A 20443-nucleotide genomic window follows, 5' to 3' on the forward strand; every position below is an offset into this window, starting at 1 on the left:
GAGGTTGGTGGCACCTTAATTGGGGAGGACGGGCTCATGGTAATGGTGGGAGCGGGTTTGATGCCATTCCATTCGCTCCGTTCCAGCCATTATTATGAGCCCTTCTCCTCTGAGCAGCCTCCACTGCCTCGGAAAGTATATATAAAACATATTTCACTTCGCCATACCATACAATGACAATATTGGGGGATTCTCAAATGCTCTCCATCACTACAGCATATTTGAGAAAAGTGTCTTGCATGTAGTCAGTGATAATATTGATGTTGATCTTTCAGTGTAGATAAACATGGCTCTTTTTAGTTGGAGGCTGTGGGACAGACACTGAGTCCTCTAGACCTTTCTTCATGTCCAGCTGGGTTCCGTTATCTCACACACTGGCCGGGCCATCCGTTGACTCTTTGATCCGTTTCACTGGAGCTATGTGGAGCTCACTAGAGCAAGCATTCTCAGCTGTTTCAACCCACCAAGCTCTGAGAGGAAAATATACAGTAGGAGCCTCCTCCTGAAAGAGCCAGGGCTGCTTCAACAACTGCACCACAGGAGGTTGGTTGGCACCTTAATTGGGGAGAACGGGCTCAATCAGTGGAATGGTATCAAATACATCAAACAGATGGTTTCCATGGTTTCCAGGTGTTTGATGCCATTCCATTTGCTCCGTTCCGGCCATTATTATGAGCCGTCCTCCCCTCAGCAGCCTCCACTGATCAGCACTGCCAACTGCTGCCCAGCCTTCTGCTACAATGTTCACATGAATGTGAGTTCTCTCTGTCGCCTGGGCGGTCAAGGAAAGAACAAAAACAATCTTGAGAAGTGGCTTGGTCATCTCAGCCTAACCTCGGTCATCCCAGCCTAACCTCGGTCATCCCAGCCTAACCTCGGTCATCCCAGCCTAACCTCTGTCATCTCAGCCTAACCTCGGTCATCCCAGCCTAACCTCTGTCATCTCAGCCTAACCTCGGTCATCTCAGCCTAACCTCAGTCATCTCCGCCTAACCTCAGTCATCCCAGCCTAACCTCAGGCATGGACAACCCTAGCCCACCCCCGCTCTTTTTAAATTTTCTCTCCCTGTGTTTAAAGAGACAGATCCCAAAGTATGCGTCCCCTGACTGGGGATAGTGTATACATGGTACGGATACTGTTTAGGCTAAACACTGCATTTCCCAAAGGACCTTTAGATATGTTTTTATATAGATAAGAGTTTTCAATTAGAGGGCCTATGGGAAATGTAATTATTATTTTTTTTTTAAATAAGGAAGCATAGTTTATAGCCATCCAGGCTTCACTGCACAGTTACAGTACGTTACTTCATACTTTGAAGCAAGTCTTGAATTTAATTGAATGCTGAATTTATGAATATTAACTCCGGGTCCTCCCCTTTCCCCTCGCATCATAGAGGCAACGCCCCAGGCCTTCGGCATACTTCTGTCGCAGGTGATCTCTAACGATCGCACCCACAAGCAGCGTCAGGAGCCCCAGCGCGAGGAGCACCGTGACCCCAGTGACCTGGTGTCCTCCCTGCTACACCTCACCTCACGGAAGAGCACCAAAGACAAGGAGCTGTCCAGCAGCAACTCGTCTCTCAGCTCCACCTCTGAGACGGCCACTGAGTCACCGTCACCCAGCACACCCGAAGCAGCAACACACACCCGCAGAAGGGTAGGTTTTTACCCGTGGTGGCTGTTCTAACAAACCTATGGTATGAGTCTGAATGTATTCTGTTACATCCAAAGCAACTTGTTCATATAATTTTATTTGACCTTTTCTTAACTGACTTGCCTAGTTAAATACAAACTCTTATCTTCAATGACGGCCTAGGGACAGTGGGTTAACTGCTTGTTCAGGGGCAGAACGCCAGATTTGTACCTTGTCAGCTCGGGGATTTGAACTTGCAACCTCCCAGTTGACTAGTCCAAAGCTCCAACCACTAGGCTACCCTGCCTTCCCCATATAACTTGATGGGCAGAGGTAGAAATACTATTGGCCGGGCTCCCACTTCACTTCAATGTATGCCATCCACTTACAGTACGTTTGGAAAGTATTCAGACCCCTTCCCCTTTTCCACATTTTGTTATGTTACAGCCTTTTTCTAAAATTGATTAAATAAAACATTTTCTTCATCAATCTACACACAATACCGCATAATGACAAAGCGAAAACAGTATTTTAAGAAAGCTATTTACATAATTATTCAGACTCTTTGGTATCAAACTCGAAATTGAGCTCAGGTGCATCCTGCTTCCATTGATCATCCTTGAGATGTTTCTACAACTTGATTGGAGTCCACCTGTGGTAAATTCAACTGATTGGACATGATTTGGAAAGGCACACACCTGTCTATATAAGGTCCCACAGTTGACAGTGCATGTCAGAGCAAAAACCAAGCCATGAGGTCGAAGGAATTGTCCGTAGACCTACAAGACAGGATTGTGTCAAGGCACAGACCAGGGGAAGGGTACCAAGACATTTCTGCAGCATTGAAGGTCCCCAAGAACACAGTGGCCTCCATTACATTTACATTTAAGTCATTTAGCAGACGCTCTTATCCAGAGCGACTTACAAATTGGTGCATTCACCTTATGACATCCAGTGGAGCAGCCACTTTACAATAGTGCATCTAAATCTTTTAAGGGGGGTGAGAAGGATTACTTTATCCTATCCTAGGTATTCCTTAAAGAGGTGGGGTTTCAGGTGTCTCCGGAAGGTGGTGATTGACTCCGCTGTCCTGGCGTCGTGAGGGAGTTTGTTCCACCATTGGGGGGCCAGAGCAGCGAACAGTTTTGACTGGGCTGAGCGGGAACTGTACTTCCTCAGTGGTAGGGAGGCGAGCAGGCCAGAGGTGGATGAACGCAGTGCCCTTGTTTGGGTGTAGGGCCTGATGAGAGCCTGGAGGTACTGAGGTGCCGTTCCCCTCACAGCTCCGTAGGCAAGCACCATGGTCTTGTAGCGGATGTAGCGGATCATTCTTCTATGGAAGAAATTTGGAACCACCAAGACTCTTCCTTGAGCTGGCCGCCCGGCTAAACTGAGCAATCAGGGGAGAAGGGCCTTGGTCAGGGAGGTGACCAAGAACCCGATGGTCACTCTGACAGAGCTCCAGAGTTCCTCTGTGGAGATGGGAGAACCTTCCAGAAGGACAACCATCTTTGCAGCACTCCACCAATCATGCCTTGATGAAAACCTGCTCCAGAGCTCTCAGGACCTCAGACTGGGGTGAAGGTTCACCTTCCAACAGGACAATGACCCTAAGCACACAGCCAAGACAACGCAGGAGTGGCTTCGGGACAAGTCTCTGAATGTCCTTGAGTGGCCCAGCCTGAGCCCGGACTTAAACACCGATCGACCATCCCTGGAGAGACCTGAAAATAGCTGTGTCCTCATCCAACTAGACAGAGCTTGAGAGGATCTGCAGAGAAGAATGGGATTAACTCCCCAAATACAGGTGTTCCAAGCTTGTAGCGTCATATCAAAGAAGACTCGAGGCTGTAATCGCTGCCAAAGGTGCTTCAACAAAGTACTGAGTAAAAGGTCTGACTATTTATGTAAATGTAATATTTAAGTTTTTTATTTTTATATATTTGCAAAAATTTCCAAAAACCTGTTTTTGCTTTGTCATTATGGGTTATTGTTTATAGATTGAATACATTTTAGAATAAGGCTGTAACGTATCAAAATGTGGAAGTGGAAGTGAAGGAGTCTGAACACTTTCCGAGTACACTGTATATAATCCATCATTCCATGCCATGTCTCGTCGCCATATGCTATCCATCACCTCTCCATATGGCTGTACTGTACTGTACTCACTCAACTATGTGTATCTGGCAGGGAGGAGTGTCTGTGGATTGCATCACTGACCTGGATGACAATCAGTCTCGCCTGCTGGAAGCCCTGCAGCTGTCCCTACCAGCCGAGACACCCAGCAACAGGAAGAAGCAGAGGGACAAGAAGCTTAGCCTCAACCCCATCTATAGACAGGTTCCCAGGGTGGTGGAGATGTGCTGCCTGCATCTGGAGAAATATGGTACACACAAAGGAATTGCCGTCAATCTTCAGAAAGTGCTACGCATATTGGGCCCGATTCAGAGTTGTAGTGAGCGCAGACGACACAGACTTTCATGTAAATCGTTCACTGAAGTCAATGGAGGATATGACTTGCAGAGGATTGTTAAATGCGACTGGAGTTTATGTACACATTTTCCCTGTTGGTGTCACATCAAATTTGCCCTTTATTTCTCCATGTAATTTAGGTCTACAGACAGTTGGCATCTTCCGTGTAGGGAGCTCAAAGAAGAGAGTGCGGCAGGTGAGGTTTCTCTGGAAAATGCTGATGAACACATCGATGAGGTGCTCATCAAAACACACTGTGAAATTCCTAGTGTGTTTCTAGTGTTAAACTGTGGAGGGAGGGATGTTTTCTCCAGTCCAGTATGTTTCTAGTTTTAAACTGTGGAGGGAGGGATGTTGTCTCCAGTCCAGTATGTTTCTAGTGTTAAACTGTGGAGGGTGGGATGTTGTCTCCAGTATGTTTCTAGTGTTAAACTGTGGAGGGAGGGATGTTGTCTCCAGTCCAGTATGTTTCTAGTGTTAAACTGTGGAGGGAGGGATGTTGTCTCCAGTCCAGTATGTTTCTAGTGTTAAACTGTGGAGGGAGGGATGTTTTCTCCAGTCCAGTATGTTTCTAGTGTTAAACTGTGGAGGGTGGGATGTTGTATCCAGTCCAGTATGTTTCTAGTGTTAAACTGTGGAGGGAGGGATGTTTTCTCCAGTCCAGTATGTTTCTAGTGTTAAACTGTGGAGGGTGGGATGTTGTCTCCAGTCCAGTATGTTTCTAGTGTTAAACTGTGGAGGGAGGGATGTTTTCTCCAGTCCAGTATGTTTCTAGTTTTAAACTGTGGAGGGAGGGATGTTGTCTCCAGTCCAGTATGTTTCTAGTTTTAAACTGTGGAGGGAGGGATGTTTTCTCCAGTCCAGTATGTTTCTAGTTTTAAACTGTGGAGGGAGGGATGTTTTCTCCAGTCCAGTATGTTTCTAGTTTTAAACTGTGGAGGGAGGGATGTTGTCTCCAGTCCAGTATGTTTCTAGTGTTAAACTGTGGAGGGTGGGATGTTGTCTCCAGTATGTTTCTAGTGTTAAACTGTGGAGGGAGGGATGTTGTCTCCAGTCCAGTATGTTTCTAGTGTTAAACTGTGGAGGGAGGGATGTTGTCTCCAGTCCAGTATGTTTCTAGTGTTAAACTGTGGAGGGAGGGATGTTTTCTCCAGTCCAGTATGTTTCTAGTGTTAAACTGTGGAGGGTGGGATGTTGTATCCAGTCCAGTATGTTTCTAGTGTTAAACTGTGGAGGGAGGGATGTTTTCTCCAGTCCAGTATGTTTATAGTGTTAAACTGTGGAGGGTGGGATGTTGTCTCCAGTATGTTTCTAGTGTTAAACTGTGTTGGGAGGGATTTTGTCTCCAGTCCAGTATGTTTCTAGTGTTAAATAGTGGAGGGTGGCATGTTGTCTCCAGTCCAGTATGTTTCTAGTGTTAAACTGTGGAGGGAGGGATGTTGTCTCCAGTCCAGTATGTTTCTAGTGTTAAACTGTGGAGGGAGGGATGTTGTCTCCAGTCCAGTATGTTTCTAGTGTTAAACTGTGGAGGGTGGGATGTTGTCTCCAGTCCGGTATGTTTCTAGTGTTAAACTGTGCAGGGAGGGATGTTGTCTCCAGTATGTTTTTAGTGTTAAACTGTGGAGGGAGGGATGTTGTCTCCAGTCCAGTATGTTTCTAGTGTTAAACTGTGGAGGGAGGGATGTTGTCTCCAGTATGTTTCTAGTGTTAAACTGTGGAGGGAGGGATGTTGTCTCCAGTAGTGTTTCTAGTGTTAAACTGTGGAGGGAGGGATGTTGTCTCCAGTCCAGTATGTTTCTAGTGTTAAACTGTGGAGGGTGGGATGTTGTCTCCAGTCCAGTATGTTTCTAGTGCTAAACTGTGGAGGGAGGGATGTTGTCTCCAGTGTGTTTCTAGTGTTAAACTGTGGAGGGAGGGATGTTGTCTCCAGTATGTTTCTAGTGTTAAACTGTGGAGGGAGGGATGTTGTCTCCAGTCCATATGTTTCTAGTGTTAAACTGTGGAGGGAGGGATGTTGTCTCCAGTATGTTTCTAGTGTTAAACTGTGGAGGGAGGGATGTTGTCTCCAGTCCAGTATGTTTCTAGTGTTAAACTGTGGAGGTTGGGATGTTGTCTCCAGTCCAGTATGTTTCTAGTGTTAAACTGTGGAGGGAGGGATGTTGTCTCCAGTCCAGTATGTTTCTAGTGTTAAACTGTGGAGGGAGGGATGTTGTCTCCAGTCCATATGTTTCTAGTGTTAAACTGTGGAGGGGGATGTTGTCTCCAGTCCAGTATGTTTCTAGTGTTAAACTGTGGAGGGAGGGATGTTGTCTCCAGTCCAGTATGTTTCTAGTGTTAAACTGTGGAGGGAGGGATGTTGTCTCCAGTCCAGTATGTTTCTAGTGTTAAACTGTGGAGGGAGGGATGTTGTCTCTCCAGTATGTTTCTAGTGTTAAACTGTGGAGGTGGGATGTTGTCTCCAGTATGTTTCTAGTGTTAAACGGTGGAGGGAGGGATGTTGTCTCCAGTATGTTACTAGTGTGAAACTGTGGAGGGAGGGATGTTGTCTCCAGTCCAGTATGTTTATAGTGTTAAACTGTGGAGGGAGGGATGTTTTCTCCAGTCCAGTATGTTTATAGTGTTAAACTGTGGAGGGTGGGATGTTGTCTCCAGTATGTTTCTAGTGTTAAACTGTGTTGGGAGGGATTTTGTCTCCAGTCCAGTATGTTTCTAGTGTTAAATAGTGGAGGGTGGCATGTTGTCTCCAGTCCAGTATGTTTCTAGTGTTAAACTGTGGAGGGAGGGATGTTGTCTCCAGTCCAGTATGTTTCTAGTGTTAAACTGTGGAGGGAGGGATGTTGTCTCCAGTCCAGTATGTTTCTAGTGTTAAACTGTGGAGGGTGGGATGTTGTCTCCAGTCCGGTATGTTTCTAGTGTTAAACTGTGCAGGGAGGGATGTTGTCTCCAGTATGTTTTTAGTGTTAAACTGTGGAGGGAGGGATGTTGTCTCCAGTCCAGTATGTTTCTAGTGTTAAACTGTGGAGGGAGGGATGTTGTCTCCAGTATGTTTCTAGTGTTAAACTGTGGAGGGAGGGATGTTGTCTCCAGTATGTTTCTAGTGTTAAACTGTGGAGGGAGGGATGTTTTCTCCAGTCCAGTATGTTTCTAGTGTTAAACTGTGGAGGGAGGGATGTTGTCTCCAGTCCAGTATGTGTATAGTTTTAAACTGTGGAGAGTGGGATGTTGTCTCCAGTATGTTTCTAGTATTAAACTGTGGAGGGAGGGATGTTGTCTCCCGTATGTTTCTAGTGTTAAACGGTGGAGGGAGGGATGTTGTCTCCAGTATGTTTCTAGTGTGAAACTGTGGAGGGTGGGATGTTGTCTCCAGTATGTTTCTAGTGTTAAACTGTGGAGGGAGGGATGTTGTCTCCAGTCCAGTATGTTTCTAGTGTTAAACTGTGGAGGGAGGGATGTTTTCTCCAGTCCAGTATGTTTATAGTGTTAAACTGTGGAGGGTGGGATGTTGTCTCCAGTCCAGTATGTTTCTAGTGTTAAACTGTGGAGGGAGGGATGTTGTCTCCAGTATGTTTCTAGTATTAAACTGTGTTGGGAGGGATGTTGTCTCCAGTCCAGTATGTTTCTAGTGTTAAACTGTGGAGGGTGGGATGTTGTCTCCAGTCCAGTATGTTTCTAGTGTTAAACTGTGGAGGGAGGGATGTTGTCTCCAGTCCAGTATGTTTCTAGTGTTAAACTGTGGAGGGAGGGATGTTGTCTCCAGTCCAGTATGTTTCTAATGTTAAACTGTGGAGGTTGGGATGTTGTCTCCAGTCCAGTATGTTTCTAGTGTTAAACTGTGGAGGGTGGGATGTTGTCTCCAGTCCAGTATGTTTCTAGTGTTAAACTGTGGAGGGAGGGATGTTGTCTCCAGTGTGTTTCTAGTGTTAAACTGTGGAGGGAGAGATGTTGTCTCCAGTATGTTTCTAGTGTTAAACTGTGGAGGGAGGGATGTTTTCTCCAGTCCAGTATGTTTCTAGTGTTAAACTGTGGAGGGAGGGATGTTGTCTCCAGTCCAGTATGTGTCTAGTTTTAAACTGTGGAGAGTGGAATGTTGTCTCCAGTATGTTTCTAGTGTTAAACTGTGGAGGGAGGGATGTTGTCTCCCGTATGTTTCTAGTGTTAAACGGTGGAGGGAGGGATGTTGTCTCCAGTATGTTTCTAGTGTGAAACTGTGGAGGGTGGGATGTTGTCTCCAGTATGTTTCTAGTGTTAAACTGTGGAGGGAGGGATGTTGTCTCCAGTCCAGTATGTTTCTAGTGTTAAACTGTGGAGGGAGGGATGTTTTCTCCAGTCCAGTATGTTTATAGTGTTAAACTGTGGAGGGTGGGATGTTGTCTCCAGTCCAGTATGTTTCTAGTGTTAAACTGTGGAGGGAGGGATGTTGTCTCCAGTATGTTTCTAGTGTTAAACTGTGTTGGGAGGGATGTTGTCTCCAGTCCAGTATGTTTCTAGTGTTAAACTGTGGAGGGTGGGATGTTGTCTCCAGTCCAGTATGTTTCTAGTGTTAAACTGTGGAGGGAGGGATGTTGTCTCCAGTCCAGTATGTTTCTAGTGTTAAACTGTGGAGGGAGGGATGTTGTCTCCAGTCCAGTATGTTTCTAGTGTTAAACTGTGGAGGGTGGGATGTTGTCTCCAGTCCGGTATGTTTCTAGTGTTAAACTGTGGAGGGAGGGATGTTGTCTCCAGTATGTTTTTAGTGTTAAACTGTGGAGGGAGGGATGTTGTCTCCAGTCCAGTATGTTTCTAGTGTTAAACTGTGGAGGGAGGGATGTTGTCTCCAGTATGTTTCTAGTGTTAAACTGTGGAGGGAGGGATGTTGTCTCCAGTATGTTTCTAGTGTTAAACTGTGGAGGGTGGGGTGTTGTCTCCAGTATGTTTCTAGTGTTAAACTGTGGAGGGAGGGATGTTGTCTCCAGTCCAGTATGTTTCTATTGTTAAACTGTGGAGGGAGGGATGTTGTCTCCAGTATGTTTCTATTGTTAAACTGTGGAGTGTGGGATGTTGTCTCCAGTCCAGTATGTTTCTAGTGTTAAACTGTGGAGGGTGGGATGTTGTCTCCAGTCCAGTATGTTTCTAGTGTTAAACTGTGGAGGGTGGGATGTTGTCTCCAGTCCAGTATGTTTCTAGTGTTAAACTGTGCAGGGAGGGATGTTGTCTCCAGTATGTTTTTAGTGTTAAACTGTGGAGGGAGGGATGTTGTCTCCAGTCCAGTATGTTTCTAGTGTTAAACTGTGGAGGGAGGGATGTTGTCTCCAGTCCAGTATGTTTCTAGTGTTAAACTGTGGAGGGTGGGATGTTGTCTCCAGTCCAGTATGTTTCTAGTGTTAAACTGTGGAGGGAGGGATGTTGTCTCCAGTGTGTTTCTAGTGTTAAACTGTGGAGGGAGAGATGTTGTCTCCAGTATGTTTCTAGTGTTAAACTGTGGAGGGAGGGATGTTTTCTCCAGTCCAGTATGTTTCTAGTGTTAAACTGTGGAGGGAGGGATGTTGTCGCCAGTCCAGCATGTTTCTAGTGTTAAACTGTGGAGTGTGGGATGTTGTCTCCAGTCCAGTATGTTTCTAGTGTTAAACTGTGGAGGGAGGGATGTTGTCTCCAGTCCAGTATGTTTCTAGTGTTAAACTGTGGAGGGTGGGATGTTGTCTCCAGTCCAGTATGTTTCAGTGTTAAACTGTGGATGGAGGGATGTTGTCTCCAGTATGTTTCTAGTGTTAAACTGTGGAGGGAGGGATGTTGTCTCCAGTCCAGTATGTTTCTAGTGTTAAACTGTGGAGGTTGGGATGTTGTATCCAGTCCAGTATGTTTCTAGTGTTAAACTGTGGAGGTTGGGATGTTGTCTCCAGTCCAGTATGTTTCTAGTGTTAAACTGTGGAGGGAGGGATGTTGTCTCCAGTGTGTTTCTAGTGTTAAACTGTGGAGGGAGAGATGTTGTCTCCAGTATGTTTCTAGTGTTAAACTGTGGAGGGAGGGATGTTTTCTCCAGTCCAGTATGTTTCTAGTGTTAAACTGTGGAGGGAGGGATGTTGTCTCCAGTCCAGTATGTGTCTAGTGTTAAACTGTGGAGAGTGGGATGTTGTCTCCAGTATGTTTCTAGTGTTAAACTGTGGAGGGAGGGATGTTGTCTCCAGTATGTTTCTAGTGTTAAACGGTGGAGGGAGGGATGTTGTCTCCAGTATGTTTCTAGTGTGAAACTGTGGAGGGTGGGATGTTGTCTCCAGTATGTTTCTAGTGTTAAACTGTGGAGGGAGGGATGTTGTCTCCAGTCCAGTATGTTTCTAGTGTTAAACTGTGGAGGGAGGGATGTTTTCTCCAGTCCAGTATGTTTATAGTGTTAAACTGTGGAGGGTGGGATGTTGTCTCCAGTATGTTTCTAGTGTTAAACTGTGTTGGGAGGGATTTTGTCTCCAGTCCAGTATGTTTCTAGTGTTAAATTGTGGAGGGTGGCATGTTGTCTCCAGTCCAGTATGTTTCTAGTGTTAAACTGTGGAGGGAGGGATGTTGTCTCCAGTCCAGTATGTTTCTAGTGTTAAACTGTGGAGGGAGGGATGTTGTCTCCAGTCCAGTATGTTTCTAGTGTTAAACTGTGGAGGGTGGGATGTTGTCTCCAGTCCGGTATGTTTCTAGTGTTAAACTGTGCAGGGAGGGATGTTGTCTCCAGTATGTTTTTAGTGTTAAACTGTGGAGGGAGGGATGTTGTCTCCAGTCCAGTATGTTTCTAGTGTTAAACTGTGGAGGGAGGGATGTTGTCTCCAGTATGTTTCTAGTGTTAAACTGTGGAGGGAGGGATGTTGTCTCCAGTATGTTTCTAGTGTTAAACTGTGGAGTGTGGGATGTTGTCTCCAGTCCAGTATGTTTCTAGTGTTAAACTGTGGAGGGAGGGATGTTGTCTCCAGTCCAGTATGTGTCTAGTTTTAAACTGTGGAGAGTGGGATGTTGTCTCCAGTATGTTTCTAGTGTTAAACTGTGGAGGGAGGGGTGTTGTCTCCCGTATGTTTCTAGTGTTAAACGGTGGAGGGAGGGATGTTGTCTCCAGTATGTTTCTAGTGTGAAACTGTGGAGGGTGGGATGTTGTCTCCAGTATGTTTCTAGTGTTAAACTGTGGAGGGAGGGATGTTGTCTCCAGTCCAGTATGTTTCTAGTGTTAAACTGTGGAGGGAGGGATGTTTTCTCCAGTCCAGTATGTTTATAGTGTTAAACTGTGGAGGGTGGGATGTTGTCTCCAGTCCAGTATGTTTCTAGTGTTAAACTGTGGAGGGAGGGATGTTGTCTCCAGTATGTTTCTAGTGTTAAACTGTGTTGGGAGGGATGTTGTCTCCAGTCCAGTATGTTTCTAGTGTTAAACTGTGGAGGGTGGGATGTTGTCTCCAGTCCAGTATGTTTCTAGTGTTAAACTGTGGAGGGAGGGATGTTGTCTCCAGTCCAGTATGTTTCTAGTGTTAAACTGTGGAGGGAGGGATGTTGTCTCCAGTCCAGTATGTTTCTAATGTTAAACTGTGGAGGTTGGGATGTTGTCTCCAGTCCAGTATGTTTCTAGTGTTAAACTGTGGAGGGTGGGATGTTGTCTCCAGTCCAGTATGTTTCTAGTGTTAAACTGTGGAGGGAGGGATGTTGTCTCCAGTGTGTTTCTAGTGTTAAACTGTGGAGGGGAGATGTTGTCTCAGTATGTTTCTAGTGTTAAACTGTGGAGGGAGGGATGTTTTCTCCAGTCCAGTATGTTTCTAGTGTTAAACTGTGGAGGGAGGGATGTTGTCTCCAGTCCAGTATGTGTCTAGTTTTAAACTGTGGAGAGTGGGATGTTGTCTCCAGTATGTTTCTAGTGTTAAACTGTGGAGGGAGGGATGTTGTCTCCCGTATGTTTCTAGTGTTAAACGGTGGAGGGAGGGATGTTGTCTCCAGTATGTTTCTAGTGTGAAACTGTGGAGGGTGGGATGTTGTCTCCAGTATGTTTCTAGTGTTAAACTGTGGAGGGAGGGATGTTGTCTCCAGTCCAGTATGTTTCTAGTGTTAAACTGTGGAGGGAGGGATGTTTTCTCCAGTCCAGTATGTTTATAGTGTTAAACTGTGGAGGGTGGGATGTTGTCTCCAGTCCAGTATGTTTCTAGTGTTAAACTGTGGAGGGAGGGATGTTGTCTCCAGTATGTTTCTAGTGTTAAACTGTGTTGGGAGGGATGTTGTCTCCAGTCCAGTATGTTTCTAGTGTTAAACTGTGGAGGGTGGGATGTTGTCTCCAGTCCAGTATGTTTCTAGTGTTAAACTGTGGAGGGAGGGATGTTGTCTCCAGTCCAGTATGTTTCTAGTGTTAAACTGTGGAGGGAGGGATGTTGTCTCCAGTCCAGTATGTTTCTAGTGTTAAACTGTGGAGGGTGGGATGTTGTCTCCAGTCCGGTATGTTTCTAGTGTTAAACTGTGGAGGGAGGGATGTTGTCTCCAGTATGTTTTTAGTGTTAAACTGTGGAGGGAGGGATGTTGTCTCCAGTCCAGTATGTTTCTAGTGTTAAACTGTGGAGGGAGGATGTTGTCTCCAGTATGTTTCTAGTGTTAAACTGTGGAGGGAGGGATGTTGTCTCCAGTATGTTTCTAGTGTTAAACTGTGGAGGGTGGGGTGTTGTCTCCAGTATGTTTCTAGTGTTAAACTGTGGAGGGAGGGATGTTGTCTCCAGTCCAGTATGTTTCTATTGTTAAACTGTGGAGGGAGGGATGTTGTCTCCAGTATGTTTCTATTGTTAAACTGTGGAGTGTGGGATGTTGTCTCCAGTCCAGTATGTTTCTAGTGTTAAACTGTGGAGGGTGGGATGTTGTCTCCAGTCCAGTATGTTTCTAGTGTTAAACTGTGGAGGGTGGGATGTTGTCTCCAGTCCAGTATGTTTCTAGTGTTAAACTGTGGAGGGAGGGATGTTGTCTCCAGTCCAGTATGTTTCTAGTGTTAAACTGTGGAGGGTGGGATGTTGTCTCCAGTCCAGTATGTTTCTAGTGTTAAACTGTGGAGGGAGGGATGTTGTCTCCAGTGTGTTTCTAGTGTTAAACTGTGGAGGGAGAGATGTTGTCTCCAGTATGTTTCTAGTGTTAAACTGTGGAGGGAGGGATGTTTTCTCCAGTCCAGTATGTTTCTAGTGTTAAACTGTGGAGGGAGGGATGTTGTCGCCAGTCCAGCATGTTTCTAGTGTTAAACTGTGGAGTGTGGGATGTTGTCTCCAGTCCAGTATGTTTCTAGTGTTAAACTGTGGAGGGAGGGATGTTGTCTCCAGTCCAGTATGTTTCTAGTGTTAAACTGTGGAGGGTGGGATGTTGTCTCCAGTCCAGTATGTTTCCAGTGTTAAACTGTGGATGGAGGGATGTTGTCTCCAGTATGTTTCTAGTGTTAAACTGTGGAGGGAGGGATGTTGTCTCCAGTCCAGTATGTTTCTAGTGTTAAACTGTGGAGGTTGGGATGTTGTATCCAGTCCAGTATGTTTCTAGTGTTAAACTGTGGAGGTTGGGATGTTGTCTCCAGTCCAGTATGTTTCTAGTGTTAAACTGTGGAGGGAGGGATGTTGTCTCCAGTGTGTTTCTAGTGTTAAACTGTGGAGGGAGAGATGTTGTCTCCAGTATGTTTCTAGTGTTAAACTGTGGAGGGAGGGATGTTTTCTCCAGTCCAGTATGTTTCTAGTGTTAAACTGTGGAGGGAGGGATGTTGTCTCCAGTCCAGTATGTGTCTAGTGTTAAACTGTGGAGAGTGGGATGTTGTCTCCAGTATGTTTCTAGTGTTAAACTGTGGAGGGAGGGATGTTGTCTCCAGTATGTTTCTAGTGTTAAACGGTGGAGGGAGGGATGTTGTCTCCAGTATGTTTCTAGTGTGAAACTGTGGAGGGTGGGATGTTGTCTCCAGTATGTTTCTAGTGTTAAACTGTGGAGGGAGGGATGTTGTCTCCAGTCCAGTATGTTTCTAGTGTTAAACTGTGGAGGGAGGGATGTTTTCTCCAGTCCAGTATGTTTATAGTGTTAAACTGTGGAGGGTGGGATGTTGTCTCCAGTATGTTTCTAGTGTTAAACTGTGTTGGGAGGGATTTTGTCTCCAGTCCAGTATGTTTCTAGTGTTAAATTGTGGAGGGTGGCATGTTGTCTCCAGTCCAGTATGTTTCTAGTGTTAAACTGTGGAGGGAGGGATGTTGTCTCCAGTCCAGTATGTTTCTAGTGTTAAACTGTGGAGGGAGGGATGTTGTCTCCAGTCCAGTATGTTTCTAGTGTTAAACTGTGGAGGGTGGGATGTTGTCTCCAGTCCGGTATGTTTCTAGTGTTAAACTGTGCAGGGAGGGATGTTGTCTCCAGTATGTTTTTAGTGTTAAACTGTGGAGGGAGGGATGTTGTCTCCAGTCCAGTATGTTTCTAGTGTTAAACTGTGGAGGGAGGGATGTTGTCTCCAGTATGTTTCTAGTGTTAAACTGTGGAGGGAGGGATGTTGTCTCCAGTATGTTTCTAGTGTTAAACTGTGGAGTGTGGGATGTTGTCTCCAGTCCAGTATGTTTCTAGTGTTAAACTGTGGAGGGAGGGATGTTGTCTCCAGTCCAGTATGTGTCTAGTTTTAAACTGTGGAGAGTGGGATGTTGTCTCCAGTATGTTTCTAGTGTTAAACTGTGGAGGGAGGGGTGTTGTCTCCCGTATGTTTCTAGTGTTAAACGGTGGAGGGAGGGATGTTGTCTCAGTATGTTTCTAGTGTGAAACTGTGGAGGGTGGGATGTTGTCTCCAGTATGTTTCTAGTGTTAAACTGTGGAGGGAGGGATGTTGTCTCCAGTCCAGTATGTTTCTAGTGTTAAACTGTGGAGGGAGGGATGTTTTCTCCAGTCCAGTATGTTTATAGTGTTAAACTGTGGAGGGTGGGATGTTGTCTCCAGTCCAGTATGTTTCTAGTGTTAAACTGTGGAGGGAGGGATGTTGTCTCCAGTATGTTTCTAGTGTTAAACTGTGTTGGGAGGGATGTTGTCTCCAGTCCAGTATGTTTCTAGTGTTAAACTGTGGAGGGTGGGATGTTGTCTCCAGTCCAGTATGTTTCTAGTGTTAAACTGTGGAGGGAGGGATGTTGTCTCCAGTCCAGTATGTTTCTAGTGTTAAACTGTGGAGGGAGGGATGTTGTCTCCAGTCCAGTATGTTTCTAATGTTAAACTGTGGAGGTTGGGATGTTGTCTCCAGTCCAGTATGTTTCTAGTGTTAAACTGTGGAGGGTGGGATGTTGTCTCCAGTCCAGTATGTTTCTAGTGTTAAACTGTGGAGGGAGGGATGTTGTCTCCAGTGTGTTTCTAGTGTTAAACTGTGGAGGGGAGATGTTGTCTCCAGTATGTTTCTAGTGTTAAACTGTGGAGGGAGGGATGTTTTCTCCAGTCCAGTATGTTTCTAGTGTTAAACTGTGGAGGGAGGGATGTTGTCTCCAGTCCAGTATGTGTCTAGTTTTAAACTGTGGAGAGTGGGATGTTGTCTCCAGTATGTTTCTAGTGTTAAACTGTGGAGGGAGGGATGTTGTCTCCCGTATGTTTCTAGTGTTAAACGGTGGAGGGAGGGATGTTGTCTCCAGTATGTTTCTAGTGTGAAACTGTGGAGGGTGGGATGTTGTCTCCAGTATGTTTCTAGTGTTAAACTGTGGAGGGAGGGATGTTGTCTCCAGTCCAGTATGTTTCTAGTGTTAAACTGTGGAGGGAGGGATGTTTTCTCCAGTCCAGTATGTTTATAGTGTTAAACTGTGGAGGGTGGGATGTTGTCTCCAGTCCAGTATGTTTCTAGTGTTAAACTGTGGAGGGAGGGATGTTGTCTCCAGTATGTTTCTAGTGTTAAACTGTGTTGGGAGGGATGTTGTCTCCAGTCCAGTATGTTTCTAGTGTTAAACTGTGGAGGGTGGGATGTTGTCTCCAGTCCAGTATGTTTCTAGTGTTAAACTGTGGAGGGAGGGATGTTGTCTCCAGTCCAGTATGTTTCTAGTGTTAAACTGTGGAGGGAGGGATGTTGTCTCCAGTCCAGTATGTTTCTAGTGTTAAACTGTGGAGGGTGGGATGTTGTCTCCAGTCCGGTATGTTTCTAGTGTTAAACTGTGGAGGGAGGGATGTTGTCTCCAGTATGTTTTTAGTGTTAAACTGTGGAGGGAGGGATGTTGTCTCCAGTCCAGTATGTTTCTAGTGTTAAACTGTGGAGGGAGGGATGTTGTCTCCAGTATGTTTCTAGTGTTAAACTGTGGAGGGAGGGATGTTGTCTCCAGTATGTTTCTAGTGTTAAACTGTGGAGGGTGGGGTGTTGTCTCCAGTATGTTTCTAGTGTTAAACTGTGGAGGGAGGGATGTTGTCTCCAGTCCAGTATGTTTCTATTGTTAAACTGTGGAGGGAGGGATGTTGTCTCCAGTATGTTTCTATTGTTAAACTGTGGAGTGTGGGATGTTGTCTCCAGTCCAGTATGTTTCTAGTGTTAAACTGTGGAGGGTGGGATGTTGTCTCCAGTCCAGTATGTTTCTAGTGTTAAACTGTGGAGGGTGGGATGTTGTCTCCAGTCCAGTATGTTTCTAGTGTTAAACTGTGGAGGGAGGGATGTTGTCTCCAGTCCAGTATGTTTCTAGTGTTAAACTGTGGAGGGTGGGATGTTGTCTCCAGTCCAGTATGTTTCTAGTGTTATCTGTGGATGGAGGGATGTTGTCTCCAGTATGTTTCTAGTGTTAAACTGTGGAGGGAGGGATGTTGTCTCCAGTCCAGTATGTTTCTAGTGTTAAACTGTGGAGGTTGGGATGTTGTCTCCAGTCCAGTATGTTTCTAGTGTTAAACTGTGGAGGGTGGGATGTTGTCTCCAGTCCAGTATGTTTCTAGTGTTAAACTGTGGAGGGAGGGATGTTGTCTCCAGTCCAGTATGTTTCTAGTGTTAAACTGTGGAGGGAGAGATGTTGTCTCCAGTATGTTTCTAGTGTTAAACTGTGGAGGGTGGGATGTTGTCTCCACTCCAGTATGTTTCTAGTGTTAAACTGTGGAGGGGGGGATGTTGTCTCCAGTCCAGTATGTTTCTAGTGTTAAACTATGGAGGGAGGGATGTTGTCTCCAGTCCAGTATGTTTCTAGTGTTAAACTGTGGAGGGAGGGATGTTGTCTCCAGTATGTTTCTAGTGTTAAACTGTGGAGGGTGGGATGTTTTCTCCAGTCCAGTATGTTTCTAGTGTTAAACTGTGGAGGGAGGGATGTTGTCTCCAGTCCAGTATGTTTCTAGTGTTAAACTGTGGAGGGAGGGATGTTGTCTCCAGTATGTTTCTAGTGTTAAACTATGGAGGGAGGGATGTTGTCTCCAGTATGTTTCTAGTGTTAAACTGTGGAGGGTGGGATGTTGTCTCCAGTCCAGTATGTTTCTAGTGCTAAACTGTGGAGTGTGGGATGTTGTCTCCAGTATGTTTCTAGTGTTAAACTGTGGAGGGAGGGATGTTGTCTCCAGTATGTTTCTAGTGTTAAACTGTGGAGGGTGGGATGTTGTCTCCAGTCCAGTATGTTTCTAGTGCTAAACTGTGGAGTGTGGGATGTTGTCTCCAGTCCAGTATGTTTCTAGTGTTAAACTGTGGAATGTAGGCTGCTGTCTCAAGTATGATTCTAGTGTTAAACTGTGGAATGTAGGCTGTTGTCGCAAGTATGTTTCTAGTGTTAAAATGTGGAGGGATGGCTGTTGTCTCAAGTATGTTTCTAGTGTTAAAGTGTGGAGGGATGGCTGTTTTCTCAAGTATGTTTCTAGTGTTAAACTGTGGAGGGAGGGATGTTGTCTCCAGTGTGTTTCTAGTGTTAAAGTGTGGAGGGAGAGATGTTGTCTCCAGTATGTTTCTAGTGTTAAACTGTGGAGGGAGGGATGTTGTCTCCAGTCCAGTATGTTTCTAGTGTTAAACTTTGGAGGGTGGGATGTTGTCTCCACTCCAGTATGTTTCTAGTGTTAAACTGTGGAGGGAGGGATGTTGTCTCCAGTCCAGTATGTTTCTAGTGTTAAACTGTGGAGGGAGGGATGTTGTCTCCAGTCCAGTATGTTTCTAGTGTTAAACTGTGGAGGGAGGGATGTTGTCTCCAGTATGTTTCTAGTGTTAAACTATGGAGGGTGGGATGTTGTCTCCAGTCCAGTATGTTTTTAGTGTTAAACTGTGGAGGGAGGGATGTTGTCTCCAGTATGCTTCTAGTGTTAAACTGTGGAGGGAGGGATGTTGTCTCCAGTATGTTTCTAGTGTTAAACTGTGGAGGGTGGGATGTTGTCTCCAGTCCAGTATGTTTCTAGTGCTAAACTGTGGAGTGTGGGATGTTGTCTCCAGTCCAGTATGTTTCTAGTGTTAAACTGTGGAGGGTGGGATGTTGTCTCCAGTATGTTTCTAGTGTTAAAATGTGGAGGGATGTCTGTTGTCTCAAGTATGATTCTAGTGTTAAAATGTGGAGGGAGGGCTGTTGTCTCCAATAGGTTTATAGTGTTAAACTGTGGAATCTGGGATGTTGGTATGCTGTTTCCAGCTCAGAGAGCAGTGTGACCTGGGAATGGAGGTCCAGCTGGACGAGGCTAACAGTGTCCATGATGTGGCCGCGCTGCTTAAGGAGTTCCTGAGGGATATGCCTGAACCCCTGCTGACCAGAGAGCTCTACACCGCATTCCTCAACACCATGTGTGAGGAACACAGACACACGGGCTTGGCCACACACACACACACACACACACACACACACACACACACACACACACACACACACACACACACACGCTGGCCACACACACACACACACACCCTGGCCACACACAGAAGTACACACACACACACACACACACACACACACACAGACAGACACAAACACATTATTAAATCCATACTTTACGCTCACATCTAAACTTAATACCACAATATGACACACAATCTCACCACCACACTTCACACAGCCTTCATCACTACCATGAACAGCCCACATTTACCCCATACCCCACATTCATGTACACTTCATACACTATATAACTCAATTTCTTCACCACAATCTAACCACAACACTACTCATAGCCTTAATCAACCCAATGTGTGAAGGGTTTAGTTACGCCTACAGTGCCATGCAAAAGTATTCATTCCCCTTGGCGTTTTTCCTATTTAGTTGCATTACAACTTATTGATTCTTATTTGGATTTCATGTAATGTACATTCACAAAATATTCCAAATAGGTGAAGTGAAATGAAAAAAATAACTTGTTAAAAAAAATTCAAAAACATTATAAATGGAAAAGTGGTTTGTGCATGCATATGTATTCACCCCTAAATGAAGCCCCTAAATAAGATCTGGTGCAACCAATTACCTTCAGAAGTCACATAATTGGTTAAATAAGGTCGACCTGTGTGCAATCTAAGTGTCACATGATCTCAGTATGTATACAACTGTTCTGAAAGGCCTCAGTCTGCAACACCACTAAGCAAGGGGCACCACCAAGCAAGCGGCAATATGAAGACCAAGGAGCTCTCCAAACAGGTCAAGGACAACGTTGTGGAGAAGTACAGATCAAGGTTGTTGTTTTTTTAAATATCTGAAACTTGAACATCCCATGGAGCACCATTAAATCCATTATAAAAAAAATGAAAGAATATGGCACCACAACGAACCTGCCGAGAGAGGGCCGCCCACCAAAACTCACTGACCAGGCAAGGAGGGCGTTAATCAGAGAGTCAATAAAGAGACCAAAGATAACCCTGAAGGATCTGCAAAGCTTCACAGCAGAGATTGGAGTATCTGTCCATAGGACCACTTTAAGCCATATACTCCACAGAGCTGGGCTTTACGGAAGAGTGGCCAGAAAAAAGCCATTGCTTAAAGAAAAAAATAAGCAAACACGTTTGGTGTTTGCCAAAAGGCATGTGGGAGACTCCCCAAACATATGGAAGAAGGTACTCTGGTCAGATGAGACTAAAATTGAGCTTTTTGGCCAACAAGCAAAACACCAAGTCTGGGTCAAACCCAACACCTCTCATCACCCAAAGAACTTCATCCCCACAGTGAAGCATGGTGGTGGCAGCATCATGCTGTGGGGAGGTTTTTCAATGGCAGGGACTGGGAAACTGGTCAGAATTGAAGGAATGATGGATGGCGCTAAATACAGGGAATTTCTTTGAGATTGCGTTGGAGGTTCACCTTCCAGCAGGACAATGTCCCTAAGTATACTGCTAAAGCAACACTTGAGTGGTTTAAGGGGAAACGTTCCAATGTCTTGGAATGGCCTAGTCAAAGCCCAGACCTCAATCCAGTTGAGAATCGGTGGTATGACTTAAATATTGCTGTACATCAGAGGAACCCATCCAACTTGAAGGAGCTGGAGCAGTTTTTC

The 20443-nt window shown here is 45.2% G+C and overlaps 1 protein-coding gene across 2 annotated transcripts in view; it reads left to right on the top strand.

The window, feature by feature from the left end:
* LOC115116748 (rho GTPase-activating protein 6-like) overlaps positions 1-20443 on the top strand; it is an 80923-nt gene that overhangs the window by 47676 nt on the left and 12804 nt on the right. For both annotated transcript variants that reach the window (XM_065016042.1, XM_065016043.1), the window contains exons 4-7: positions 1395-1657; positions 3824-4019; positions 4246-4301; positions 18604-18754. In XM_065016042.1, coding sequence (XP_064872114.1) covers positions 1395-1657; positions 3824-4019; positions 4246-4301; positions 18604-18754 — 666 coding nt within the window. The remainder of the gene's footprint in view (positions 1-1394; positions 1658-3823; positions 4020-4245; positions 4302-18603; positions 18755-20443) is intronic.

Source organism: Oncorhynchus nerka, linkage group LG3 (assembly GCF_034236695.1).
Source record: "Oncorhynchus nerka isolate Pitt River linkage group LG3, Oner_Uvic_2.0, whole genome shotgun sequence".
Lineage (NCBI taxonomy): Eukaryota > Metazoa > Chordata > Actinopteri > Salmoniformes > Salmonidae > Oncorhynchus > Oncorhynchus nerka.